General features: G+C 46.8%; 1 protein-coding gene across 1 annotated transcript in view; it reads right to left on the bottom strand.

The window, feature by feature from the left end:
• Window positions 1-24101, bottom strand: part of ATAT1 (alpha tubulin acetyltransferase 1) — a 37431-nt gene extending 13330 nt beyond the window's left edge. The window contains exons 1-10 of the mRNA XM_083160009.1: window positions 23754-24101; window positions 23410-23614; window positions 21492-21552; window positions 18524-18615; window positions 18272-18332; window positions 16541-16654; window positions 15653-15754; window positions 14901-14946; window positions 5427-5498; window positions 3550-3766 (exon numbers count right to left, since the gene is read on the bottom strand). Of these exons, the coding sequence (XP_083016135.1) occupies window positions 3550-3766; window positions 5427-5498; window positions 14901-14946; window positions 15653-15754; window positions 16541-16654; window positions 18272-18332; window positions 18524-18615; window positions 21492-21552; window positions 23410-23504 (860 nt within the window). The 5' untranslated portion in view covers window positions 23505-23614; window positions 23754-24101. The remainder of the gene's footprint in view (window positions 1-3549; window positions 3767-5426; window positions 5499-14900; window positions 14947-15652; window positions 15755-16540; window positions 16655-18271; window positions 18333-18523; window positions 18616-21491; window positions 21553-23409; window positions 23615-23753) is intronic.
• Window positions 24102-24302: the final 201 nt, after the last annotated feature.

The following is a 24302-nucleotide window of genomic DNA, read 5'->3' as shown; positions in this document are numbered from 1 at the left end:
GTTTATACATTATTCCCATCTTTTTCTCTTTACAGGACTCATCATTCATGTTGTCGTTGTCAGAGACCTGGCGATTAATATAGAAATATCTGACCAGATGCAGGTAAAAGTACTGACACACAACCTCTTTACCATCCTGTGTCTTTATTGATCGAGTTAATTCAAATATTCACCCATTATAAAACACACTGCGCAAACCATTCCTTTAAAGTTTACTTGTCACCTACATACAGCGGCCCTACCTTCAGAAGCTTAGTTTCCACCAATCCCATGTGTGGAACAGTGGACACTGTGGAATACTCATTCCACAGTGTCCACTGTTCCACACATGACATATGAAAGTCTAACCGCTCACTCCCTTAGTACCAGCCCTTTCACTTGACGAAACGCGTCAGTTGGTGTAAATAAATCATTACAGTGTGGTGAGATCAGGGAAGTCTACATTGTACGTAGCACTTATGTGTGAGCTTCCCCGCCAAAGGACCATCCTGTTACTGCAGTGTTTCCCAACCTCGGTCCACAAGGCATACTATCAGTATACGTTTTTATGGAAAGCCATACTTAAGCACAGGTGACTTATAACAGTACTTGTTATTTTGATTTAAGCATATGTGCTCAAGCATAGATATCCTGAAAACCTGGACTGCTAGTGGGTCTTGTGGATTTAGGGGGTTATTCAGCATAACACCCTAAATAGGGAAAATCGCCAATTGGCCTTTTTTGCTATTTGGCCTAGAATCAACACACTCCCTCTCTATGGGTTCCCTGCTGCCAGTTGCAAGTTTGTTGGGAGAAGACGCTGACCTTTATCTTTCAATGTATATATTATATACATTTTTCACAGTGCCTGATAATACTTTTGTCTAGTTGAGGCATGTCCAAACTATGGCCCTCCAGCTGTTGTGAAATCACAAGTCCCATCATGCCTTGCCACAGTTTTGCCATTAGGGAATGTTAAACTGGCAAGGCATGCTGGGATGTGTAGTGTCACAGCAGCTTTGTCCATGCCTGGTCTAGTTAAACCACAGAAGAGGACCCTGTCATTACCAACTCTGATCATCTGCAGAGGGGCAGAACAGAGTAGAAGTAGGTGTGCTCTTAGCATAATAAAATTGCTTTCTAGAACCAAATCTGTTCAAATGAGGGGTGCAGCTATTATGTACTAGCAATACTAGGACAGTGAACAAACACCCATCAGAGGCATCCATGTCTTTGCTGTAGCCTATAAAGTAATTAGGTAGCATGTGACTCATGGACAGATGTATGAAGTCTTGAAAAGAGATCACATCGAGAGTGATAAAGCACCAGCCAATCAGCTTCTTACCACCCTGTTACAAGCTGTGTTACAAAAATGGCAGGAGCTAGTTGTTTGGTAGTTTCTCTCTCTCTACTTTATACATTTTCACGGCTTAGTACATATAGTCCTCCGTGAGGTCATCAACTGCTGCAACTGTATGTAGGTGACAAACCACAAAGGTTCAAAGAGTGCAAGGGATTCAGTTCAAAATGTGTATAATTAGTACTATTAAAAGTATAAAATCTGGTTACACAGAAAGAGAACAAAAAAATAAACAAACAAACAAAAGCCAGCAAAACACATTCTTACGGCTTAGAGGGCAGATGTCATTTGAGCAATTACCTGTTATTGGAGGTGGAGTACTTGGCGTAACAAACAGGATCCATAATAATACAAACTTCACAAGGCCATAACACTTTGCTGACAAAAGTGAGCAGCTATACAAACACTTAAATATGTTTGTTGTATTAAACTGCCATGGTGGAATGTTTGGGGAGTTCACTTTAAAAAAAAAAGTTTTTTTAGGTTTATTTTTAGTTAATGGAGCAAAATGTTAACTTCTATCTGTATAATAAGCTATACCAGTGGTAAATGTGACAGTACTGTAGGACAGGTTACGGAGTCAATGACGTCACTTTATTTTATATTGCTATATATGGAGCCAAACTGGCTTGTGTGTGCCCCTACAACTAAAATATAAGTACTATTGAATTAGAGTGCAACATAATTAGCCCTTATTTTGCATCTACACAACTACAAATAACAGGGTCTTATTATATAGAAGTATTATATTATTATATACACATTATAGAAGGTATGTGTTTTTGGATCAGCGTTATGAGTGTCAGTTGCTCAGTAAAGTCCTAGCCAGACGTCCCACGACATAAGGACGATGTTCTATCAAAGAGAAAGAATCTCAAAATGTTCTTAAAAATGACTCGGCTTTAACAATACTTGTTTACATTATAAAGCGTCCTGGATTGGCGGCCTACACTGGTCAAAGCAGACTGTGTGCCTCGTGCCTCAGTGTGGTCACCTGTTCCTGTGTAGATGAGAGGCACGCTTCAACAATGTATATAGAAAAGCAAACAGCAACCTTGATAGACTTAGTACAGTATAAAAACACACATTCCCGGTTCATAATTTACTGATGCACACATTGCATAGTAGGATTCCATGCTCTTAACTCCCTAATAATATTCTCCTAGTGTCACGTACCAGATGGAAAAGACAAAAGAGAATATTCTACTTAAAAGGAGCAATATTTTATCAATGTCATGAAGAGCAGCTGGGAGTTTACAAAAGTCCCAGTGTGTATAATTAATTAGGATAAATGCTGCAGCACCACCCTGTGGCAAAGCAAGGTTACTGCAGACATCTAAAGCTGAGCATCCAAGGATTAATAGCAATGTTACTACTACTATTAGTAGTAACAGAGCACAGAGTATGGCTCCGCTGACCTACATCCTCTCCATTAACAAGTAATAGCTCAGTGATCTGACCTCAAAACATTCACAGACCCTGGTAACAAATCAATCCTGATCTAGTGGCTCGAATACATGTGATGGAGGCAAAAATCCAAAGTGACCATCTGCCCCTAGTTCTGCCATTTACACAAAGTGAAGTCGTTTTAATTTAAAATAAAAATGGAAATAAATAATACAATTGACGCGTTAACAAAAAGGGAATGGAGGCATTCAGTGACAGAAACATTATTCTTCCAGAATGGGATTATTGATATAACCCAGTCTGTTGCGTTGTGCCAGTATTTAGGGTTCTCACTGAAATGATGTCTGGGATACATACTGCGGGCGGATCGTATAAAAGATTGGGTTAATGGTGAATGCTCTGAGGGCGGGTGAGGGAACTGGCGGAGAGGGTAGGAGTGGGGGAGGAGAGAAGAGACAGGGACAGAGAAAAGAGATGCATGGTGACAGATAGAAGAAAATCTGTCCATAATTAATTAGCACAGAAAGACATTGTATTGTTATCATTTCTCAGACGATAAGAGTTCTCAGTTGCCCCGAGAAGACTATTAAGTTTGAGGAGGTTACTGTGCGACATATCTGGGATAACTGCCCAAAATCTTTAAAATCATGGCATGGTAATGGGGTTCTTTAGGAAGCGCTGAGAAACTCTGCTCAAAGGGATATGGATGAATCTGACCAACCACCTAAGAGTTGAACACGTGCTTTGTTTTGTTTGTGCTAGAAGGAGCTGGGCCTACCATGGACGTCAGTAACCCTACTTACCTGGTCCTTCTCCTCTGGGAATTATCCTCCTGTTCACCATTGGCCGCTCTCTGGAGCGAGTGAGGTCTACAGGCTCTCAGTGACTTCATAAATTCATCTTCTCCTGGTGTCGATCGGGAGCAAGCCCGTGTGGGTGAAGAACCGAGGCTACAGGCGCGGTTAAGGGAGGACTGTCCCTGGCTGAGAGGCCAAGGAAGGCCTTCCTCTTGTTTTAGAACTAAAATAAATAGGAAAAGAGAACCAGTCCAATACTGCACCAACCAACGTCCCTTTACCAGCTACTCTTTCTTGTTGTACTTTCCAGTACGATGGTGCCGTGGTCAGCATCATCCCTATCTTCATGAAGTTTGTACGTTCTCTTCATGTAGGTTAACTGGCTTAAATGTAAACTACTGTAGCATGCTCTGTGGGTGTGTGGTAGGGAACTAGAGCTGGGAACACATCTACAGATTTGTCTGTCCAATCTGTCTGGTGGGAACAAAAATCTGGTAATGTATGGGAGCAAACGACAATCACTCGCAAACGCTTGAAAATGGACAAAACACAATTGGGATAAATTTATTAAATCAAATGTATTGAACAAATTTGTCTGATTGACCATTTTCTCTTTTTTCTAGTTTTTGGGAGCAAATGTGCTATTCTCGTATGCGCCTATACTGTACCACATTTTAGTTCCGACAGACAGACTGGTCAGATAAATCTGTAGGTGCGTACCTAGGTTTAAGGTGCACATACACAAGTCCGACTTGGCCTGTTTTCACCCGATTCCGACAGATCCAGCTGACGGGTGAAAAGTGTCCAAATGGATTGACACCTGATCCGATGTCCTGTGCGCATCGAATCGGAGCCGGAGATCATACGTGCTGCACATATGATTTCCGACTTGCCCCCCCTCCATGCAACGGGGATCACATGCAGAAGGACCGAAGGTCCCAGGTGGCTCAAGGAGATTAGATGCCAATACACTGCTCTCAGAAGACGGAGCAGTGTATGGAAGTCTTTCAACCGTAACCTCTGATTGGGCAGAAACTCAAGTCGGTGATTAAAATTGCAATATACTCATTCTGGTGCGGATGCAAAGCGGCAAATATCGAGTGATAAGGGTTTAGTTGCAAAGTGAGTGACAGCAAGTGTTAGGCGTGGTAATGGGGAGTGGTTAGATGAATGTAGGCGTGTCATTGCGGGTTTCTGGGCCTGCATACATTAGCAGTTGCGATCACACTTGCTACCGGCGAGGGTTCTGCGGCCTGGGAGGTCATCCTGGGGTTATCTGCCCTTATGATCGCAACTGCCCATATAATTGCAACAGGCGTAGGAAGAACAACCGCACCTGAATGACCCTCAAAGATGGCAGCCTCACCATCTGCTATAATGTACATGCTGAGAACTTCCCTGGTAGAATGGGGCTATATCAGTGGTTCCCAAACGGTGTGCCGTGGCACCCTGGGGTGCCTTGTGGGACTTGCAGGGGTGCCCTGGGTTGATGGTCCAGGACCAATTCAAATTATTTATGTCCATTATAATAGTCAAATTGGGGACAGACAGTACCAAATCCTGTCCATTACCACATAACTGATCCTAAGGATGAGATATAAGCACAATTTATTTAACTTATATTTGTTTCTGACTTTCTCAATGAGAAAACTTTAGCCTAGGGGTGCCGCGAAAACATTTCTGGCGCTTTGGGGTGCCTTGATTAAAAAACTTTGGGAACCCCTGGGCTATATAATGAATAGTAATAGTCTTTTCCCCACTACCCATGCATTATAATAGATCCTGTAGTTATATTTCCCTTCATTTGATCCATACAGTCCTCCTAAATCTCCCTCTGATGCCGCCCCATTCCCTCCTCATACGCCCAGGTTACCAGTCCTTACAGTCTCGCTCAGACAGGGAGTACGGCTTGATCTCGCCCTCTGCTCGCTTCGGTGCTAATTTTCTGCCTGGGGCTAAAAAGGAGAAAAAGACAATAATGCAGTGAGATCCGGGAAATAACGTATCCGACCTTGTCCATCCCAACATCTCCCCACTCACTTCAAACCTCTAACTCATCACTTTCATGGGTAAAAAATAAAATGGGGGGGGGGGGGGGGGGGGGGAGAGACGGATCTGCAGAAAGAGGGATTGAACAGGAGGCAGAACTAAGAGAAAGGGATTCTGGGACTAGATAAAAGTCTAGACGAGAAACGCAATGAGCCAGATTCGGAGTCAGACGCACATGCGGACGGAGCACACGCATATCTGCAAAATAAACAGAAAGCCTTTGCATACCGCCTGCGCCGTACCATGCACGCACAAAAGAACAGAGACTGAAAGTACAGATGGATTGTTCCGTCCATTGATGGATCCTATTTTGGGGCCCCTTTATCCTTTAACATTTGCGGCTAATTCCCGAAAACCTCCATTTTCGAGGGTTAGCCACGAATATGAAGTACCACCAGCATGTACGTAGAAGGGACCACAGCAGGTAGATCTGACACCTGCAGCGATCCCTCCATTGTCGCCAGCAGCCGCATCCCCCATAGGCTTTTATTTGGGATGCTATGCCGCCTGGTTTACCAATATCAGGCAGCATCGCACTAGGTCCCGGGGCTACCGGCATTCTGGGACGAAGCTAGTCCATTGTAGTCTATGGTCTACTTATCGCACTGCCAGCGGGGAAGTTCAGACAGCCAGGGGTCAGCGCTGACTGCACATGCGCAGAATCCCCAGCACCCAGCTGAGCAGTTTGGAGTCCCTGTGTCTCCAGGAACTTATATCCTGCCGATAGGATCGTAAATCACAAGGCGGTGGTAGGTGCCACCCAGGTCACATTGTATGTGCAAGACTATAGGAAATGGGCGCAATTGGGCAGTAAGAATAGAGTGGCCACCGTGGCTTTACACAAAAGCTGCCACAGATGCGTCTGACTCAGAAACAGGCCCAAGGGGCGCAGGTAAGGTCTAAACTGATAATGTTGTAAACTGAATAAAATAGAGATTTAAATAAAAGTGCATGGAAAGGGTTAGTCCATCCTAATGCTCTGGGGATGAACATAGTCCATTCTCTTAGGATCCTGCTGAATGCTAGACCAAAATCAGACTCCTGAATAAGGCTGAATCTATTGTTGGACACATCAGTAATGTTCTGTGAAGATCAGGACTCTGATTTGGGTGTTATAATATACATGTATAGAATTACTGCATGGATTATGTGCATCATTCAATTGTCCTCATTCGCTGTACACAAACATTTCTACATCCCCATCATGCTCTGGGGCTCTACATCAGGGGCAGGAAAACCCATTCCTGGGATACAGAGAGGGAGGGGGTGTCATGAATCAGTCCCGTGAAAAGAAACGGAAGAGGCCAACAGGGCAATCTGATGGTCGGGCGTGAAACTGGATTCAATGTATTGGATGAGAAGTCACAAGATGGTAGGCTACCCAGGGTGGGGTAAAGGATCCCTCAGATGACCCGAACTGCATTGTCCAGGAGGAAAAATGTATAACAATAAGTTCCGGAAAACTTTAAAATTAATGTAATAGAATCCAGAAGGACTCAAAAAGTAGCAGCCTGTTAACCTGGCAGCTAGAACAACCCCCCCCCCCCCCTCCCCCACATACAGGGTACCTCAGGGGTATTGGAAGGTCCCTAGATTACTGGTTTGGTTTACAATGCACCCATTTGAAAGTATACTGGTGCAAAAAACACTAAAAATGCAATTTTAACAATGAAGTCGGCTGAACTTCTAGGGCAGCACCAATGGTGTAATGGTTAGCATTACTGCCTCACAGCGCTGAGGTCATGGATGCGATTCCCACCATGGCCCTAACTGTGCAGAGTTTTTATGTTCTCCCCGTACTTGCGTGGATTCCTCCGGGTACTCCGGTTTCCTCCCACAATCTAAAAATATACTGGTAGGTTAATAGTCTCCCAACAAATTAACCCTAGAATGCCTGTGTGTGCGTGTACATGTGGTAGGGAATATAGATTGTAAGCTCCACTGGGGCAGGGACTGATGTGAGTGTTCAAATATTCTTTGTACAGCGCCGTAGAGTATGTGTGCGCTATATAAATAAATGTTAATAAAAAAATAAAATAAACTACAGCTGAATAAGATAAAATATAAGGGTTCAAGAGAAAGAAAATGGAGACAAAGTTCAACAGAACACTTCATAATTAGAACGTCCCCCTGAACACAGAAATCAGCCGAAATATATCGGACATATACACAACCTGAAGGAAAGATAACCCACGCTAACAGGATGGGTGCTGGGCTAATAGGGATAAACAGAATGCAATTAGCTGCATCCGGTAATGAAAGTGGGACACCAATAGGTACAGGGGGTGGGGGGGAAGATACGCACAGGTTTGGGGTATAAAGACTTTGGGGTCGGTGTGTTTCTTACGGTCTAAATAGCAGGACGATCGCCATCATCTGTGTAATGTAACATCAGCTGCATGGATGGTGGGGCGGGAGGATTATAAAGAGAAGGGGTCATTGGGGCACCAGTGACAAGAACCCTTTCATTAAACATCACATACTTACTAAGAGTCAGCGTGATACTGCGGGAGAGGATTACACACACATTACATCGCTGTCATTAGCGCACTCCCTGTGTCACTGCGTCATTCTGCTCTAACAATGTTTTATGAGATAATGTATGTGCTGTGGCTTTAGGGTTAGGAATTATGGGGTAGATGTGTGAAGCAGTGGATAAGGGAGGAGAAGTGGTAAACTGCCTGGTACATTATCACAGGCTAATCAGCTCCTGACTGCTGATTGGCCGGTGATAAAGTACCAGACACTTTATCACGTCTCCTCCCTTATCACTGCTTCATACATCTACCCCTATGTTTTGTGCTTATAGATACAGAAGAGAAAACTTCAACAAATCAGTGTTAATATAGAAGTTATTCTGCATATAGTGAATAAACAGGGATTTTGTACTTACCGTAAATCCTTTTCTCCGAGTCCACAGGTGTCACTGGAGTTACACTGGGGGAATAGAAGGCGACCACAGGGAGCATGGGCACTTTAAAATAATCAGTGTGACCAACTCCTCCCCTTCTACTTCCCCTCCCAGGCAGTCATAAAGATCATGCCCGAAAGGGAGCAGAAAGATATAACACACATCCGAGAGGAGGTTCATCACAATATAACATCATTCAATAACATCATTCAATACGTATAGTAGAAAAAGAATATATATATATACATAAAAAACAAACAAACACACACACAGAGTCAAACCAGACGAGACAGGTGTGTAATAACCATGTTTAAATAACCCTGACAAGGGAAAACTCCAGAGGTTACCCAATAGGAACCTAACACTGAACGTAACAGGTGGAGAACAGCGCTGAGGTGGGCGTCCAGTGACACCTGTGGACTCGGAGAAAAGGATTTACGGTAAGTACAAAATCCCTGTTTCTCCTTCATCCACTAGGTGTCACTGGAGTTACACTGGGGACGTCCCAGAGCTTTTAACCCGGGTGGGTGAGCGCTGAGATCCCCTTAAAACAGAGCGGCCAAACTGAGAAGCTGGTGCCGCAAAGGTATCAAACCTATAAAAGCGCACAAAGGTGTGCCGACCTGACCATGTCGCAGCACGACAGAGTTGTTGCAAGGAGACCCCACGGGCAGCCGCCCATGAAGGACCCACCGATCTGGTGGAGTGCGCACCTATGTTAGTAGGAGGCGTCTGAGCCTCAGCAAGGTATGCCTGACGAATTGTCAGACGGATTCATCTGGCCAGCGTTTGCTTTGAAGCTGGCCATCCACGACGCACTGGGTCGTAGGTAACAAACAAGACATCCGTCTTGCGAAGAGAGGCCGTGCGAGAGACATAAATCCGCAGGGCCCTCACCACATCCAAAGACCTATCTTCAGGTGAAGCCTCTGTGAATGCTGGAACCACTATGGGTTGGTTCACGTGGAACGCTGAGACCACCTTTGGAAGGAAGGAGAGACTGGTACGGAGCTCTGCTCTGTCCGGGTGAAACTGGAGGAACGGTGAGCGACAAGAAAGCGCCCCCAGTTCCGAAACGCGCCTGGCCGAGGCCAGAGCCAAAAGAAGAACCACCTTCCAAGTGAGATATCGAAGATCCACCTCTTCTAACGGCTCAAAAATCGATGACCTCAAATACCTGAGGACCAACTCTAGGTCCCAGGGAGCCGTAGGCGGACGAATAGGGGGCTGAAGCCTCAGCACCCCCTGGAAAAACGTGTGGACTTCCGGAATGAGAGCTATACGTTTCTGGAAAAAAACTAAAAGTGCTGAAACCTGCACCTTAAGTGTATTCAGTCTAAGTCCAGAGTTTAACCCCTCCTGTAAAAACAGGAGCAACCGAGCCTTCTTGAACAGAGTAGAGGACACTCTGCGTCTTTCGCACCACGCCACATAGGATCTCAAAATACGATGATAGTGTCTGGAGGTGACTTCCTTCCTGGCCCTCATCATTGTAGGTATCACCGCCCTAGGGATACCTGCATGTCTCAAGATGGACCTCTCAGCAGCCACGCCGTCAAATGTAGACGTCCTAAATCTGGGTAGATGAAGGGACCCTGACTGAGGAGGTCCTCTTGAAGAGGTAGCGGACACGGCTCGTCGATTAGAAGATCCGTCAGGTTGGTGTACCACGAGCGCCGGGGCCAATCCGGCGCTATCAGAAGCGCTGTTACCCCCTCCCTGCGAATGCGCTGTAATACCCGAGGTATCAGCGGAAAGGGAGGAAAGAGGTAAATGAACTGGAACGGCCAAGGGGCGACCAGAGCGTCCACCCCTGCGGCTTGAGGATCTCGAGTCCGCGCGAAGTATGTTGGGAGCTGGAAGTTGTGGCGGGACGCCATCAGATCCGCCTGCGGACACCCCCAACGATGTACTAGGGACTGAAATACCTGAGGGTTGAGGCACCACTCCCCCTGGTGGGCATGTTGCCGACTTAGAAAGTCGGCCTCCCAATTGTCTACTCCGGGGATGAACACCGCTGACAAGGCCTGAGCATGATTATGAGCCCAGAGGATGATCCTGCTTACTTCCTTCATCGCCGCCTTGCTCCGAGTGCCGCCCTGTTTGTTTATGTAGGCGACGGCTGTGGCGTTGTCGGACTGAACTCTGATTGCTCTGCTCCGCAGCAGGTGTCCCGCCTGCAGGAGAGCATAGTAGACTGCTCTGAGTTCCAGCACATTGATGGAGAGTAAGCTCTCCTGCCTCGTCCATAAACCCTGGAACTGGTGTTCCAGCGTTACCGCCCCCCAGCCTCGAAGGCTGGCGTCTGTGGTGAGGAGAGTCCACTCCCATATGCCGAACCTCCTGCCCCTTTGCAGGTTTTCGGAGTTGAGCCACCACAGCAGAGACAGACGGGCTCGAGGAGACAGGGTCACCCGCTGCTGGAGATGCAGGTGGGACCCTGACCACTGGTGAAGGAGAGACAACTGGAATTGGCGCGAGTGGAAGCGGCCATATTGTACCGCCTCGAAGGAGGACACCATCTTCCCCAAGAGTCTGGTGCAAAGGTGCACCGTTACCTGTGGCCGTCGCAAGACCGACCTGACCAGGACCTGCAGGGACTGAACTTTGTCGGGCGGTAGAAAAACCTTCATCTGCTGGGTGTCCAGAATCATCCCCAAAAAGAGAAGACGTTGGGACGGCTGTAGCTGAGACTTTGCAAAGTTCAGAATCCACCCATGACTGATGAGAGTCTCCTGGGTGAGTCGTATGTTGGACAACAGGGCCTCCCTCGAACGATTCTTCAGAAGAAGGTCGTCCAAGTAGGGGATGATGGTAATCCCCTGCGCCCTGAGGACCTCCATCATCACCGCCATCACCTTGGTGAAGACCCTGGGGGCCGATGAGAGACCGAACGGCAGGGCCTGGAACTGCCAGTGTTGTTCCTGTATAGCGAACCGGAGGAAGGCCTGGTGAGGAGGCCAGATGGGGATGTGCAGGTATGCGTCCCTGATATCTAAGGATACCAGGAACTCTGCCTGTTCCAGTCCCTGAATCACCGACTGCAGGGACTCCATCTTGAATTTGACCGCTTGTAGAAACGGATTCAAATCCTTTAGATTTAGTATAGGCCTTACCGAGCCATCCGGCTTCGGCACAAGGAACAGACTGGAGTAGTATCCCTGAGTACGCTGATCCTCGGGTACTGGTATCACAACTCCCGTTGTCCGCAGCTTGTTGATTGCTGACAACAGAAGTTGCGCCTTGTCTCCTGAGACTGGGAGACCGGTCTTGAAAAACCTGTTTGGAGGGACTAATCTGAAATGGATTTTGTAACCCTGGGTCACGAGATCCCTTACCCACGAGTCCTGACAAGACTGCAGCCAGATGTGACAGAAGGACAGCAGTCGGGCCCCGACTCTGGGATCCCCCAGATGAGACCGTGGACAGTCATGCGGCTGGCTTGGAGGACTTGGGCTCCTGGACAGCTGCCGAGGCGCCTCTGCCTCGTCCTCTGGAGCCTCTAGATGGAGCTCCGCCTCTGGAACGACCTCTGAATCTGGTCGTAGGCCGAAAGGACCGAAAGGAGGGCCTTTGAGGGGTCCTGCGTGTAGCTGGAGGAGCCGCTGAGGGGAGGAAGTGGGACTTACCCCCCGTTGCTTGGGAGATCCACTTGTCGAGCTCTGGCCCGAAAAGAACCTCCCCATTGAACGCCAGGGCCTCCACAGCACGCTTGGACTCTGCGTCAGCCTGCCATTGGCGTAACCAGAGAGCTCTGCGAGCTGATATAGATAAGGCCGAAACCTTGGCTGCAACCATGCAGACGTCAGAAGAGGCGTCTATTAGATAATTGGATGCCTCCTGGATCTGTTCAGCCAGCTGAACAATACAAGCAGGGTCAGAGCCCTCACGGACCTCTGTTAGGATCTGAGAAGCCCATACCCCCATGGCTTTATTTACCCAGCACCCGACCTGGGCCGGACGCTGAATAATTCCAGCTGCTGAAAAAATGTTCTTAAGGGTTACCTCCAACTTACGGTCAGAAGTATCCTTAAGAGTGGTTGCACCCGGCACCGGGAGAACCGTCTTTTTGGACATTCGTGAGACTGAAGAGTCCACTACTGGAGGAATCTCGACCCTCTTTCTACCCTCTGGTGGAAGAGGATAAGCAGCCAGAAACCTCTGAGGTACCTGGAATTTTTTATCAGGATGATTCCAAGCCTGCAATATATGTTCATCCAACTCCTCCGCTGGGGGGAAGGTGGGTGACTGCCTTTGTCTCTTTCCAAAGAAAGAAGGACGAGCAGGAATGTCTGTGTCATCTGACACCTTGCAGGCAACCTTTACCATATGTATAAGGTCCTCCAGACCTGGAGTGGCTGGGGCCGGCTCTTGCGTGACTAACGCCTGAGCCTCAGGTTCCACATCATCATCATCATAATTATCTGGAAGGGCAAATTCGCCCTCCTCCAGATCAGGCATATCGTCATACTCCCCAGAATCCCCAGAGGGCTGTAATACCCTTTTCCTGAGTAAGGTAGGGGGATTTTGCCTAGAAGATGAAGCAATGGCGCCCTCTGCTGGTGTCAAGGCCTTTGTTAAGCTCTGCACAGCAGAAGTCAAAGAAGCCTGTTGAGTTCTGGAAGTCTCTCTGTCCTTTTGAGCTGCAGAGAGCTCGCAAGCTAAATGAGACATCACATCAGCTAATTGTGATGCCCAAACAGGGGTATGAACGGGGGACTCTGGAGCTGGGGGTAAAGCAGCGCATTTATCACATACAGAGTCTCCCTCCTTAGAAGGTGTAAATTTAACAGCACACTTCTTGCAAGTAACCCTCTTGGAGCTACCCCCTGCCATGGTTCAACAGAACACCCAGCAATCACCACACACTACCAGACTGATCACAGATAGTAGGTATAGGATAGGCAGCAATATATTATGCTGGAAGGGAGAGACAGTGAAAGTAAAAGAGCTGTCACAGAGCTTTGTACAGCGCTATGGCATATACCTAGGAGCGCTATAGCTCTAAGTTTGAGACACAGCCCAAACTGTCTCCACCTAGCTCTAATCCCCACTGTAACTCACAGACCGGATAGAGCGTTCAGCAGGACGGTCACCAGGGGACAGGAATCGCCCAACTGCAGTCAGGATAGATCTGCAGCGCAACTGTGGAGCCTCCAGCAGCGTGTTCAAACGTTTGTGTCCCTGACCTTCCTCTAATAGGAAGGCAGGGTAATACTCACAGTGCTGCGGCCATGCCGTCGGCGGTGGGGCTGGGGGAGGATCGGGTGCACGCTGCTTGAGAGCGGCGCCCGTTACAGCTCCAGAGACGGTGGTCTCTGTCAGCCAGGGAGCCGGGCGCAAACCCTTAAGCAGCAGCCGGCTCCCTCCGGCAGGCTCCCACGTCGCAGGCAGATAGTAGCAGCAACTATCTGCCTGTCCTCAAAGGCAAAACTTGCTGCTTTATGCCCTAATTATCAAAAAGCCCAGGAGATGAGCCAAATGTGACCTGCTCCCTTTTGGGCACGATCTAAGACTGCCTGGGAGGGGAAGTAGAAGGGGAGGAGTTGGTCACACTGATTAATTATTTTAAAGTGCCCATGCTCCCTGTGGTCGCCTTCTATTCCCCCAGTGTAACTCCAGTGACACCTAGTGGATGAAGGAGAAATACGGGCTCTGTTATTACTGTGGAATAAATCGCTTTAGTCCCTGTGCCTCGCTGTGATACAGTCTCTGTTATTACTGTGGAATAAATCGCTTTAGTCCCTGCGCCTCGCTGTGATACAGTCTCTGTTATTACTGTGGAATAAATCGCTTTAGTCCCTGTGCCTCGCTGTGATACAGTCTCTGTTATTACTGTGGAATAAATCGCTTTAGTCCCTGCGCCTCGCTGTGATACAGTCTCTGTTATTACTGTGGCATAGATTGAGCTGAGAAATTAACACATCACAGAGACATAACTGAGACGAATATATTTACTCCTAAGGGAGACAACCTGTCTATTAATGTCACATTTGTCTCTACAGAACCCTGCTCCTGGACAAGTGACGCTCTATAAGATTTATATAATCTATCTATCCACATATATGTCTAGTATCCATTTGTGTGTCTCTGATACACTGCTGGCAGCGAGTTCAGTTACATTTCTTTCTCGCTCACACATGCACAAACTTAGAGGCAATCACAAGGAAGCAGACTAGGTTTCGAAGCATTTGTTTTGAGCAGGTTTACTAGTTGTCACGTATGGTCTCTGCATAGGCCGTGGCTCAGTATAACAGTTATCTCTGGGACACTAATCCTGTGTGCTCTGTATACTATCCATGTTCCAGTACAGGGAATGGTTTATCAATGTGACAATCATAGGACTTGTGTATCACGTACATGACGATGTCAGTCTGAGTACAATAACATCACTAACCTTTCCTGTCCCTGAAGAATCCTTCAAAAACCACAAAATTATTAACCTGAGAAAAGGAAAAAAGTCATTGTGGTTACACAAATATTACCCCCTTGTACATCCTGCAGTTCCAGTACTGTAAAATCCACTAGATGCCATTCCAGATCCTTCTCTTCCCCACCATAACAGACCCCACATCATGTCTCGTGGCATCTTCTCTATACCTGTACATCTATAGGCCTAGACCAGTCATGTGACCTCCATCATTCCTCTTATCCCACGTCTTCTTATATACCTGTAATTCTCTAGGCCTAGATCTACCATGTGACCGCTATCATTCCTCTTATCCCACGTCTTCTCTATACCTGTACATATATAGGCCTAGAGCTACCGTGTGACCTCCATCATTCCTCTTATCCCACGTCTTATCTATACCTGTACATATATAGGCCTAGAGCTACCATGTGACCTTTCATTCCTCTTATCCCACGTCTTCTCTATACCTGTATATCTATAGGCTTAGACCAGCCATGTGACCTCCATCATTCCTCTTATCCCACATCTTCTCTATACCTGTACATCTATAGGCTTAGACCAGCCATGTGACCACTACCATTCCTCTTATCACACATGTTCTCTATACCTGTACTTCTCTAGGCTTAGATCTACCATGTGACCTCCATCATTCTATCATTCCTCTTACGCCACATGTGACTTTTCTTATCAGACATCTTCCCTGGTACTGCCATATGACCTCTGGTTTTCGCTCTCACCTGCGGTATAGTTGAATAAAGGTTGTAATGTTTCTTCAGGAAGGATAGAAACTTCTCAGAAGGTCGGTCAATGGCGAGATGCCGAGGTTCAACCTGCTCAGACTGGAACAAGACATGTTACATAGTCACTGGAGGACAGGGCGATGAGATAAAGGGACAGGAATATGGAGAAGGACAAGGCGGAAGGAAGCTGGCTGCACACTAGATGATACATTGTTAACGCTATGCACGATATCGATATCGTCAATGATATATTGTGCATATCATTTAGTGTGTACGCTCAATATCGCGATTGTGCATGATCTGTGGGGCGATAACGATGTTAGCTCAATGTTGAAGGTATTGTCAACGAATGTACTGTCAACGAATATACCGTCAACGAATGTACTGAGCGGGGGCTGGGTGACGTCTCAGAACGTGGAGTGTAACCAACATAAGCGTTGCATCAAGCCACAACACACAAGGGAGGTTATTCTAATGTGATCGCTCCCCCCGCGTGTTCACATGGGGGAGCGATGTTTTGCCTCTGCGTATACGCGTTTATGCCAGGGGCAGACGCGTTCCATTCACACCCAACAGTGCGGGCGGGGGTGTGGGGCGGTAAGACGCGCCCAGCGTTTCTTGGGTGTTCCCAGGAAAATGAGGCAGTGACACGGCTGCCGGGGGTGGGCAGCGACCATCGAATAATGTGGTCCATGCCCCCTAGGCTGCAAATGGATGTTCATGCAAAAATCCATTCGCAGCCGTGCAGGCGAATTCACAGTGTGAAAGGGGGCAGGCGGCAATGCGAACATCGGGTGGGCTTACAATCACACGCAGCGCTGCGAATTTCGCAGCACTGCACGTGAACCACAATAAGGTCCAAGGACACGTGACGATGGGTCTTACTCTGAGCATGAAGTTGAAGAGTTCCTTCCCAAACCCATGACGTTGAAGAGATTCATGAATATAGAAATCGAGAATACACAGAGGCTCAGCTTCTATATGGGATCCTGAGTGGTTCTAAACAAATTGCGACAGAAGATAAATAAAACAATAAATACACATCCATAATGCGGGGAAGGGGCCACATTACAGCTGGAGAAAGTCCAGTTAAAAGGCGCAATTTTGAGCTTCACCAAAACCATGTTACACTGTCGGGGGAATTCCGATGAGTGATGTACAGGCAGGACAGGTGCACATCCTGCAGCATAGAAATACATCGGCCAAACTGTGCTACTGGAAATGTGGTCATATTTCCCCTGCTTACCATACACTAAGGGGGTGATTCAGGTTGGCTTCCAAAGCACATTTGGTTTGCTAATGGACAAAACCAAATGTGGCAAAAGCAAACTCCTTCTTTAATGGGCAAAACCATGTGCACTGCAGGTGGGGCAGATGTAACATGTGCAGAGAGAGTTAGATTTGGGTGAGTTATTTTGTTTCTGTGCAGGGTAAATACTGGCTGCTTAATTTTTACACTGCAATTTAGATTTCAATTGGAGCACACCCCACCCAAAACTAACTCTCTCTGCAGATGTTACATCTGCCCCCCCCCCCCCCCCCCCCCAATGCTCTGCTCCTGCACTTTCCTCTTAATGTAGGATTGCCATCACCTGTATTTAAACACCTTTATCATCAATTAACCTGTTCAACACAGGTGATGGTAATCATACATTAAGAGGAAAGTCCAGGAGCAGAGCAATATGTCCCTCCCGGAGAGGGTCACGTTGGGAGGTATGCAACTGCAGTGCACATGGTTGTTTTGCACATTAGATAGATTTTGCAAACTAACTTGAATTAGGTCCCAAACATCCCCCCTCCCCAGTATTGTACTTTAGAAATATATATTTCCAACATATTAATTGCACTTTTTTAGGAAGCAGGATCTGGGTAGATCTAGATTTTCATGAGATTGCAGCCTCTAATTCACTGGTGATCAGTAACATCAGTGGAAACTGTATTTTGAGGATACCCACAAGATCACTAGGGTCTCCGGAACACTGATCTCCGCAAGATCACTAGAGTCTCCGGAACAATGATCTCCGCAAGATCACTAGGGTCTCCGGAACACTGATCTCCACAAGATCACTAGGGTCTCCGGAACACTGATCTCCACAAGATCACTAGGGTCTCCGGAACACTGATCTCCACAAGATCACTAGGGTCTCCGGAACACTGATCTCCGCAAGCTCACTATATTCTATAGAAGTACAGATCGTTACACCAGTTTATGATAGGCTGCATTATTATGACTATTGCTATAGACCAGTGATGGCTAACCTTGACGCTCCAGCTGTTGTTGAACTACACATCCCAGCATGCCCTGCTACAGTTTTACTACTTGGCCATGCCAAAACTGATGCAGGGCATGCTGGGATGTGTAGTTCAACAACAGCTGGAGCGTCAAGGTTAGCCATCACTGTAATAGGCCATAAATGGCTGTGTGTAGGGGACAGATGTAATATAACAAGCACGTTAACTGCACTTGTTCCTATTTTGCTGCGAATGAGAAAAATAAAGATAAGCTTTTTTTATACATATACCATAGGAGGTTCATAGAAAATCTGGGAGCTGGGGATTCTGCCTGCTCGGAAATAATAGGCAGGGTTCTTTATTAATCAAATGTTTATATCTCACCAGCACAAACAGCTTCTTATATCCAACCTTGAGGAAACCAATCACGACACCCCGGCCGGCTCTGAAATACAGGAAATAGGAGGTGAAGTTCCACTCTGTGATTTCAGGGGTTATAACAAATGCTGTACAGGAATATTAGATCAATGCATCATATTTTGTTGGTGCACTAACAGGATATGGTGTCCTATGAGGAAGTGGAATACAGACCTGAAGAACCTATTGCAAAAAAAAAAAAAAAAAAAAGAGACTCACGTTTTTGGGGTGCAATCTTTTAAAATATAGAGATGATGTTGATTTGTCTGCATCCGAGAGGCACTGGTTATTGGAGCAGGTAACCGCTGGGCCTGGAACAGAAGTAAAAAGTGTACATTGTTATATATTAAATATACAAGTATGAATAAAACTCTATGGATTTGTCCACCTCTATGGTTACACTAGTAATAACACTAGTAATAAATATGCACCGTTTGTAGTGTGGTCACTCTTATCATTACAGGAAAATTCCGTCTTACATTATTGTGACTAATCATGTAGGGTCAGATTCAATTAGCCATACCTCCCAACTGTCCCGCTTTCTGAGGGAACATCCTGTTTTTTTTTGGGACATTCTCGCGTCCCACCCGGGGCCGGCAGTGTCCCAAGACGGGGGCAGTTGGGAGTCCCCCCCCTGTCACCCGTAAATAGATGCTGTGCGCATGCCCCCCACAGTCGCGAAAATGTGGGCGTGGCCTTGCGGGAGAATCGTGCGTACAGGCCACGCCCCACTCTTGCTAGGCCATGCCCCCAACATTTTGGGACACGCAACAGCGTCTCTCCTCATACCTCCTCAATGTTGGGAGGTATGAATTTGCCACGCGCATAATTGCCTACTTTTGAAAAAGTATTCCAGGGACATTGTGAAGGTGACTGCTACATCAGTCATAAAATGACATCCAATTGTAGATAAGCCCCAAAAGCAGCCACTAATGCTGGGTACACACCAGGACGACTAGGGCCCGATCCCCTCAATCTAGATCCAATTCCGACCAATTGGATGTAGATTGGGTGGTGATTGGGCCCTTTTCTGTCCTGGTGTGGACCGATACCGATCCGATGCGCGGTCCCGCGGGTCGGTCGTTATTGAGATCCTACCTGCTGCAGGTAGGATCTCAATGACGACCATACAGCCGGGTGCGGGTCGCCATCGGATCGGACCCACTCACGGTGCACATCGTGAGCGGGTCGTGCCCCCCCGCGTCACCGTGAGCGGGTCGGACGAGACACTGACGACCCGCTCACGATGTGCATCGTGAGCGGGTCGACCTGGTGTGTACCCTACATAAGATCTACTGTACATGTTGTAGATAATACACTGGTACGTGTCAGGGCTTGTGCTGTGTTTTACTAGTGGTTCCATTCAAGTGGCCCAGAAAAACCTTATTTAAAATGTATGCAGCCATTTGGATCTATGGGGCAGATGTATCAAGCCTGGTAAAGTGATAAAGTGGAAGGTGACAACGCGACAGTCTGAAAAATGGCAGTTAGGAGTTGATTGGCTTGTGTGTTATCAACCTCCATCTTATTTCCGCTTAATCCCCTTACCAGGCTTAATACACATATATTTTTACATGTAATAAGAATGATAAAAACCATGTTGTCTCAAAGTCTTTGTTCAAGCCTTCTATGCGGAACGACCTTTTGTAGGACATAACAAAAATGTATACCATTAATATTGCATTGGTGATGTGTTTTAAAATGTTATTAGAGGGCATGCATATCTAGGCCCTTCTTGATGTTCCTTACATGTTCCCCTAATCTTACTTTAAAAGGCCTACTGGTTCTTCCCATCTCTATAGTTAAAGTGAGGGGTTTAGTTAGCCAAAAGCGACAAAATTAGCCAAATGCGAGATGTTTCATTATCGCACGTTGACCCCTATAGGCTTGAACAAAGACTTTGAGACAAAATATTTTTTTTTATTTTATAACTCTTATTAAATGTTACAATATATTGTTTAACTATGTTTTATTGATATACGTTTTATCTATCTTAAAGTAATTCCTTCAGATGATCAATAATTGGTTATCAGAAGTGGTTTATATCCCAAAACATGGTCGCCGTAAGCTTTACTTACAGTGAGAAGGCGATATTCCACCAAGAAAATGGCCACCGCTATCTAGAGACCCAGGAAAAATGGCTGCTGCTTCTGTACAAACAAAAGTGCGCAAAAACCCGGTGGACCGCAACCAGAAGCGATGTCGGTGACATGCAAAATGTCACTTCCGCCGACACCTTGAAACCGCACCACGTGGAGGATGTTATTAAAAGTGTATTTGACCGTGAAGTTGTTTCTCCTATATCTTTTATCTTGAGTGACTCGGATGTAAGGAGAATAAAGGACCCTTGGTGACTGTTTTGTCTCTCAACAAACGGATATGTCTGCAATTCATGTAGACAGAAAATTTTGGTACGAGTTTTATTTTAAGGAATGGAGTGTCTCCATTTTTCCTTTTGGGTACTAACATCCTGAAATAAAGAAAAATTTGCACATCAATTAACGCCCAGGGTCCACATACATTAGTCTGACTTATCCTAATGACAAGTCCCACCCGATTGTCCCGGCTCCTCCCCAGCATTGGTCGCATGAGATTAGGCACTTCATGCGCCAAGTTTTGCATGTGATAAACGCATGCAACTCCCGGGGAGCTGCAGGCAAAGGGACCAGGGTGAGGCAGATGGCGGTGAGGGGACCAGGTGGTTGGGCAGGGGAACCCAGGCAGTAGAAACAGAAAAAAAAAGAAAAAAAAAGCCCATCCAAATGAATGGGAAGCCACTGATTGGCTGAGACCTCTCTCAGGACGGGATATCTACACGTGCGATTTGGGCAGATTTCACGGCCCGATTCATCCAAATATACTGTTTGGGATCCAAGTATGCCTGGGTTGTGGTTAGGTCATACAGGGTGGGGGGCTATGGGGAGGTTTGCTTTGATAGTTTTTATTATTATATTTATTTCTCTCTCTCTATTTTTAGAAAGCTATGAATCCATTATTCCTATTGAGTTTGATATTGTGTTTTGGTGACGCAACAATAGTAATGTCAGCACCAGCAGCTGGGTGAGCCCCAACGTAGCAACACTTAAATCGCTCTATCGGGAGCCATCTAGTGACTGCGGAGCACAAAATACTTGAATCCCCCCAAAGTGGTGAGGAGCAGTGTTTGGTTTTTATTGTATAGGATTACCTTGGCTGATGACTTTCCAATCTCATCTATGATTTGCATTATTTGTTTCTGAGCATCAGCGCTGGAAAGAGAGAACACATTATTAGTATGAAGTTGTATAAGGCACTAACATAACATAATATAGATGACAGTTCACAGATATCACACAAATTATATAATACCATAAAATATGAGAAAAAGACGACAAGGCAAATAATCGAAGATGTAGGAATAATTTATTAATGACATTTTTTTTTTTTTTTTTGATGATGGTGCCGCCGTTTTTCGTTGCACTTTAAATTGTGACATTTGATACCTTGATTAATATATACCATAGATGCTGGTACTCCAGAACACAGTGTGTGGCTTCCTAGTCAAATACACACAATGGGTAGGATAATGACGTCCTTGGAGAGGGGCAGAGCTGATATCTATATATTAATAGCGTAACTTATTTATATGATGCCATTGTCTGAGCATCACCACATCACATCATATACCAAATTAAAGCTCTAGGTCCATAGATTTGCTAAATTAAATTGGTGCCGTAATAGGTTGCTTCATTCTGCAGTTATGTGGCAAAACGCCGCCAGCCAATCACAATGCAGCACCAACTGTGCCTGTGTACCTGCCTGGTGATCTGGATCATATGACCCAACAGGTGGTCTGGAAACGGTGACATTTATGTGCAGTCACCCACTAAGCACCGATACTATGGGGTTTTGGACTCCTAAAGGGGTGAAATGTTCTGCCCAGCTAGTTATAATTACCCTTTATTTCTGATCCCACAAGGCTTCTGCAGCACTTAAAGTACATAAACCAGTGGCGTAACTATAGTGCTGCAGACCGCATGGTAGCGGGGAGGCGCTGGGAGTCTGCAGGGCTATTGTTACGCCGCTGCTGTGTCTCTGGCCGGGAACCGCAGATTTACTTGTCTGCGGTCCCGGCTCTTCTCCTGGCTCCTGCTGCTATTAAAAAATGACCTTCAAAAAATGTCTGCCCCCATAAAACAGACAGTTTTTAAGAAAGCTAGAGGCCGCCTCCTCTAGCATCCTTAAAAACGGTCTGCTATTAGGGGCAGCCATTTTGTGAGGGTCAGTTTTCAATAGCAGCACGAGCCAGGAGGAGAAGAGTTCGAGGAGTGCCGGGACCGCAGACAAGACCGGCGGGGTACACAGCATACGGAGGGGTAAGGTAGGGTTGGGGGGGGTTTAACTTTACTTGAGGAGGGGGGGAGGCGCTGCTGACATTTTCAGTAGGGGGGTGGGGGGCGCAAAATTAGTAGTTACGCCACTGACATAAACCTATGTACAAAGCACTAAACCAGTAACAGCATATGTCCTGTTTGCATCTATTCCCCCTAACTCCATGATCTATCACCCTGCCTCAGTACAGGATGTTATATCCATTGTATGAGAACATACATATATATCTTAGCTGGGGATAAATTGCCACAAAGCACAATCTTAGCCAGCGACGGACTGGGCCGCCGAATCGGCCCTGGCATTTGTTGCGCGCGTGCATACGCCGGGCTCACGCACATTTGCACCATGCATGTCACCCATCGGCGCAGAGAGAGAGCTGTCGGACCCGCCGAGAGTCCAGCGTCTCTCTCTCTGTGCACTGATCGGGAGGCGGAGCTACCAGCTTGCGCGAAAAAAAAAAAAAAAACCGGCCCCTCTGGCATTTGCCAGAAGTGCCAGATGGCCAGTCCGTCCCTGCACATAGCGCTGTAAGTAAAAGAGATTAGATAAATACGACCCTATGAGCCTCCACTCATATTAAGGTCGCACCTTAGTACGATCCATTGAAGTTTGGCTGTACTGAATACACTGCTGGTGACAGCACCTCCTGGTAACACAGACACCCTGAATACAGTTCTTATTTGTTACCCACATAACAGTGTATGGTGCTAATCCATATGGTAGTCTATACGTACCTGGGGATCAGAGGCCGGCGGGGAGGGACCAGGCTGCTGTCCAGTTTGGTGATCGGCTCCAGGAATATTTTGTGCACATCGAAGTCAAAATCCATTTTGGTTTCAGGGGTTGGTGGCAGGTGTACAGTGGCGGGTATCAGCGACTACAGCATCGCCCCATTCAGCAGTTCCTCTTACCTGTGCACCTTGTGACAGCAATGCTCACCTGTGACAAGAAGCATAACACACACACATATATATATATATATATATATATATATATTCTTATTTCTCCTATAGTGTCCATTAATACCACCTAGAAATATATGTATGCATGTCTTCCTGCCATGGTCTCCAGCCCTTACCTGTAGTATGTGTCCTCATGCAGACAGCAAATCACATGCGCGCACACGGGGATACCTGCTGCATGCGGGTGTGCGCACAGGACATTGGCTGCAGACAGAAGCTGTAGCACCGCTGTCAGGGCCAAAGGAGCCTCCGTTTATAACACAGGCCGCCCGGTATATGGGGGCGCGCTCCCGCCGCCTTCACTCCGGTGCGCGCTCCCGAGACAATGGGTACCGGCTCTAGTAGGAGGAGTAATCACGTGATCACCCGCTTCCTCCAATCAGCGCCAGGGCGACCCCTTCCACCTGGCAACCGCTTTCCTAGCAACAGAAGAAGGCGTCGGCTGATTGGCGACGTGTGTCAGGGTTTAAGGGCCTAGCAAAGCCCCCCAGCCCCCGGCTCCCCCTTAAAATCCCCGGCCAGCTCTGCCTCGGTTCTGTCCAGGACGATGGGGGCCATTGCGCAAGCAGCGCTGCCCCCTAGCAACCGGCCAGGCCTTCCTTGGTAACATGGCGGATTATCCTCATGCAGCAGCTGCTCTGTATTCTCCGTTACTCAGGGGGGCT

This window comes from Crinia signifera, chromosome 9, assembly GCF_055691185.1.
Source record: "Crinia signifera chromosome 9, ASM5569118v1, whole genome shotgun sequence".
NCBI lineage: Eukaryota > Metazoa > Chordata > Amphibia > Anura > Myobatrachidae > Crinia > Crinia signifera.
Note: the sequence above shows the minus strand (reverse complement) of the source record. Positions and strands in the feature narration are given on the sequence as shown.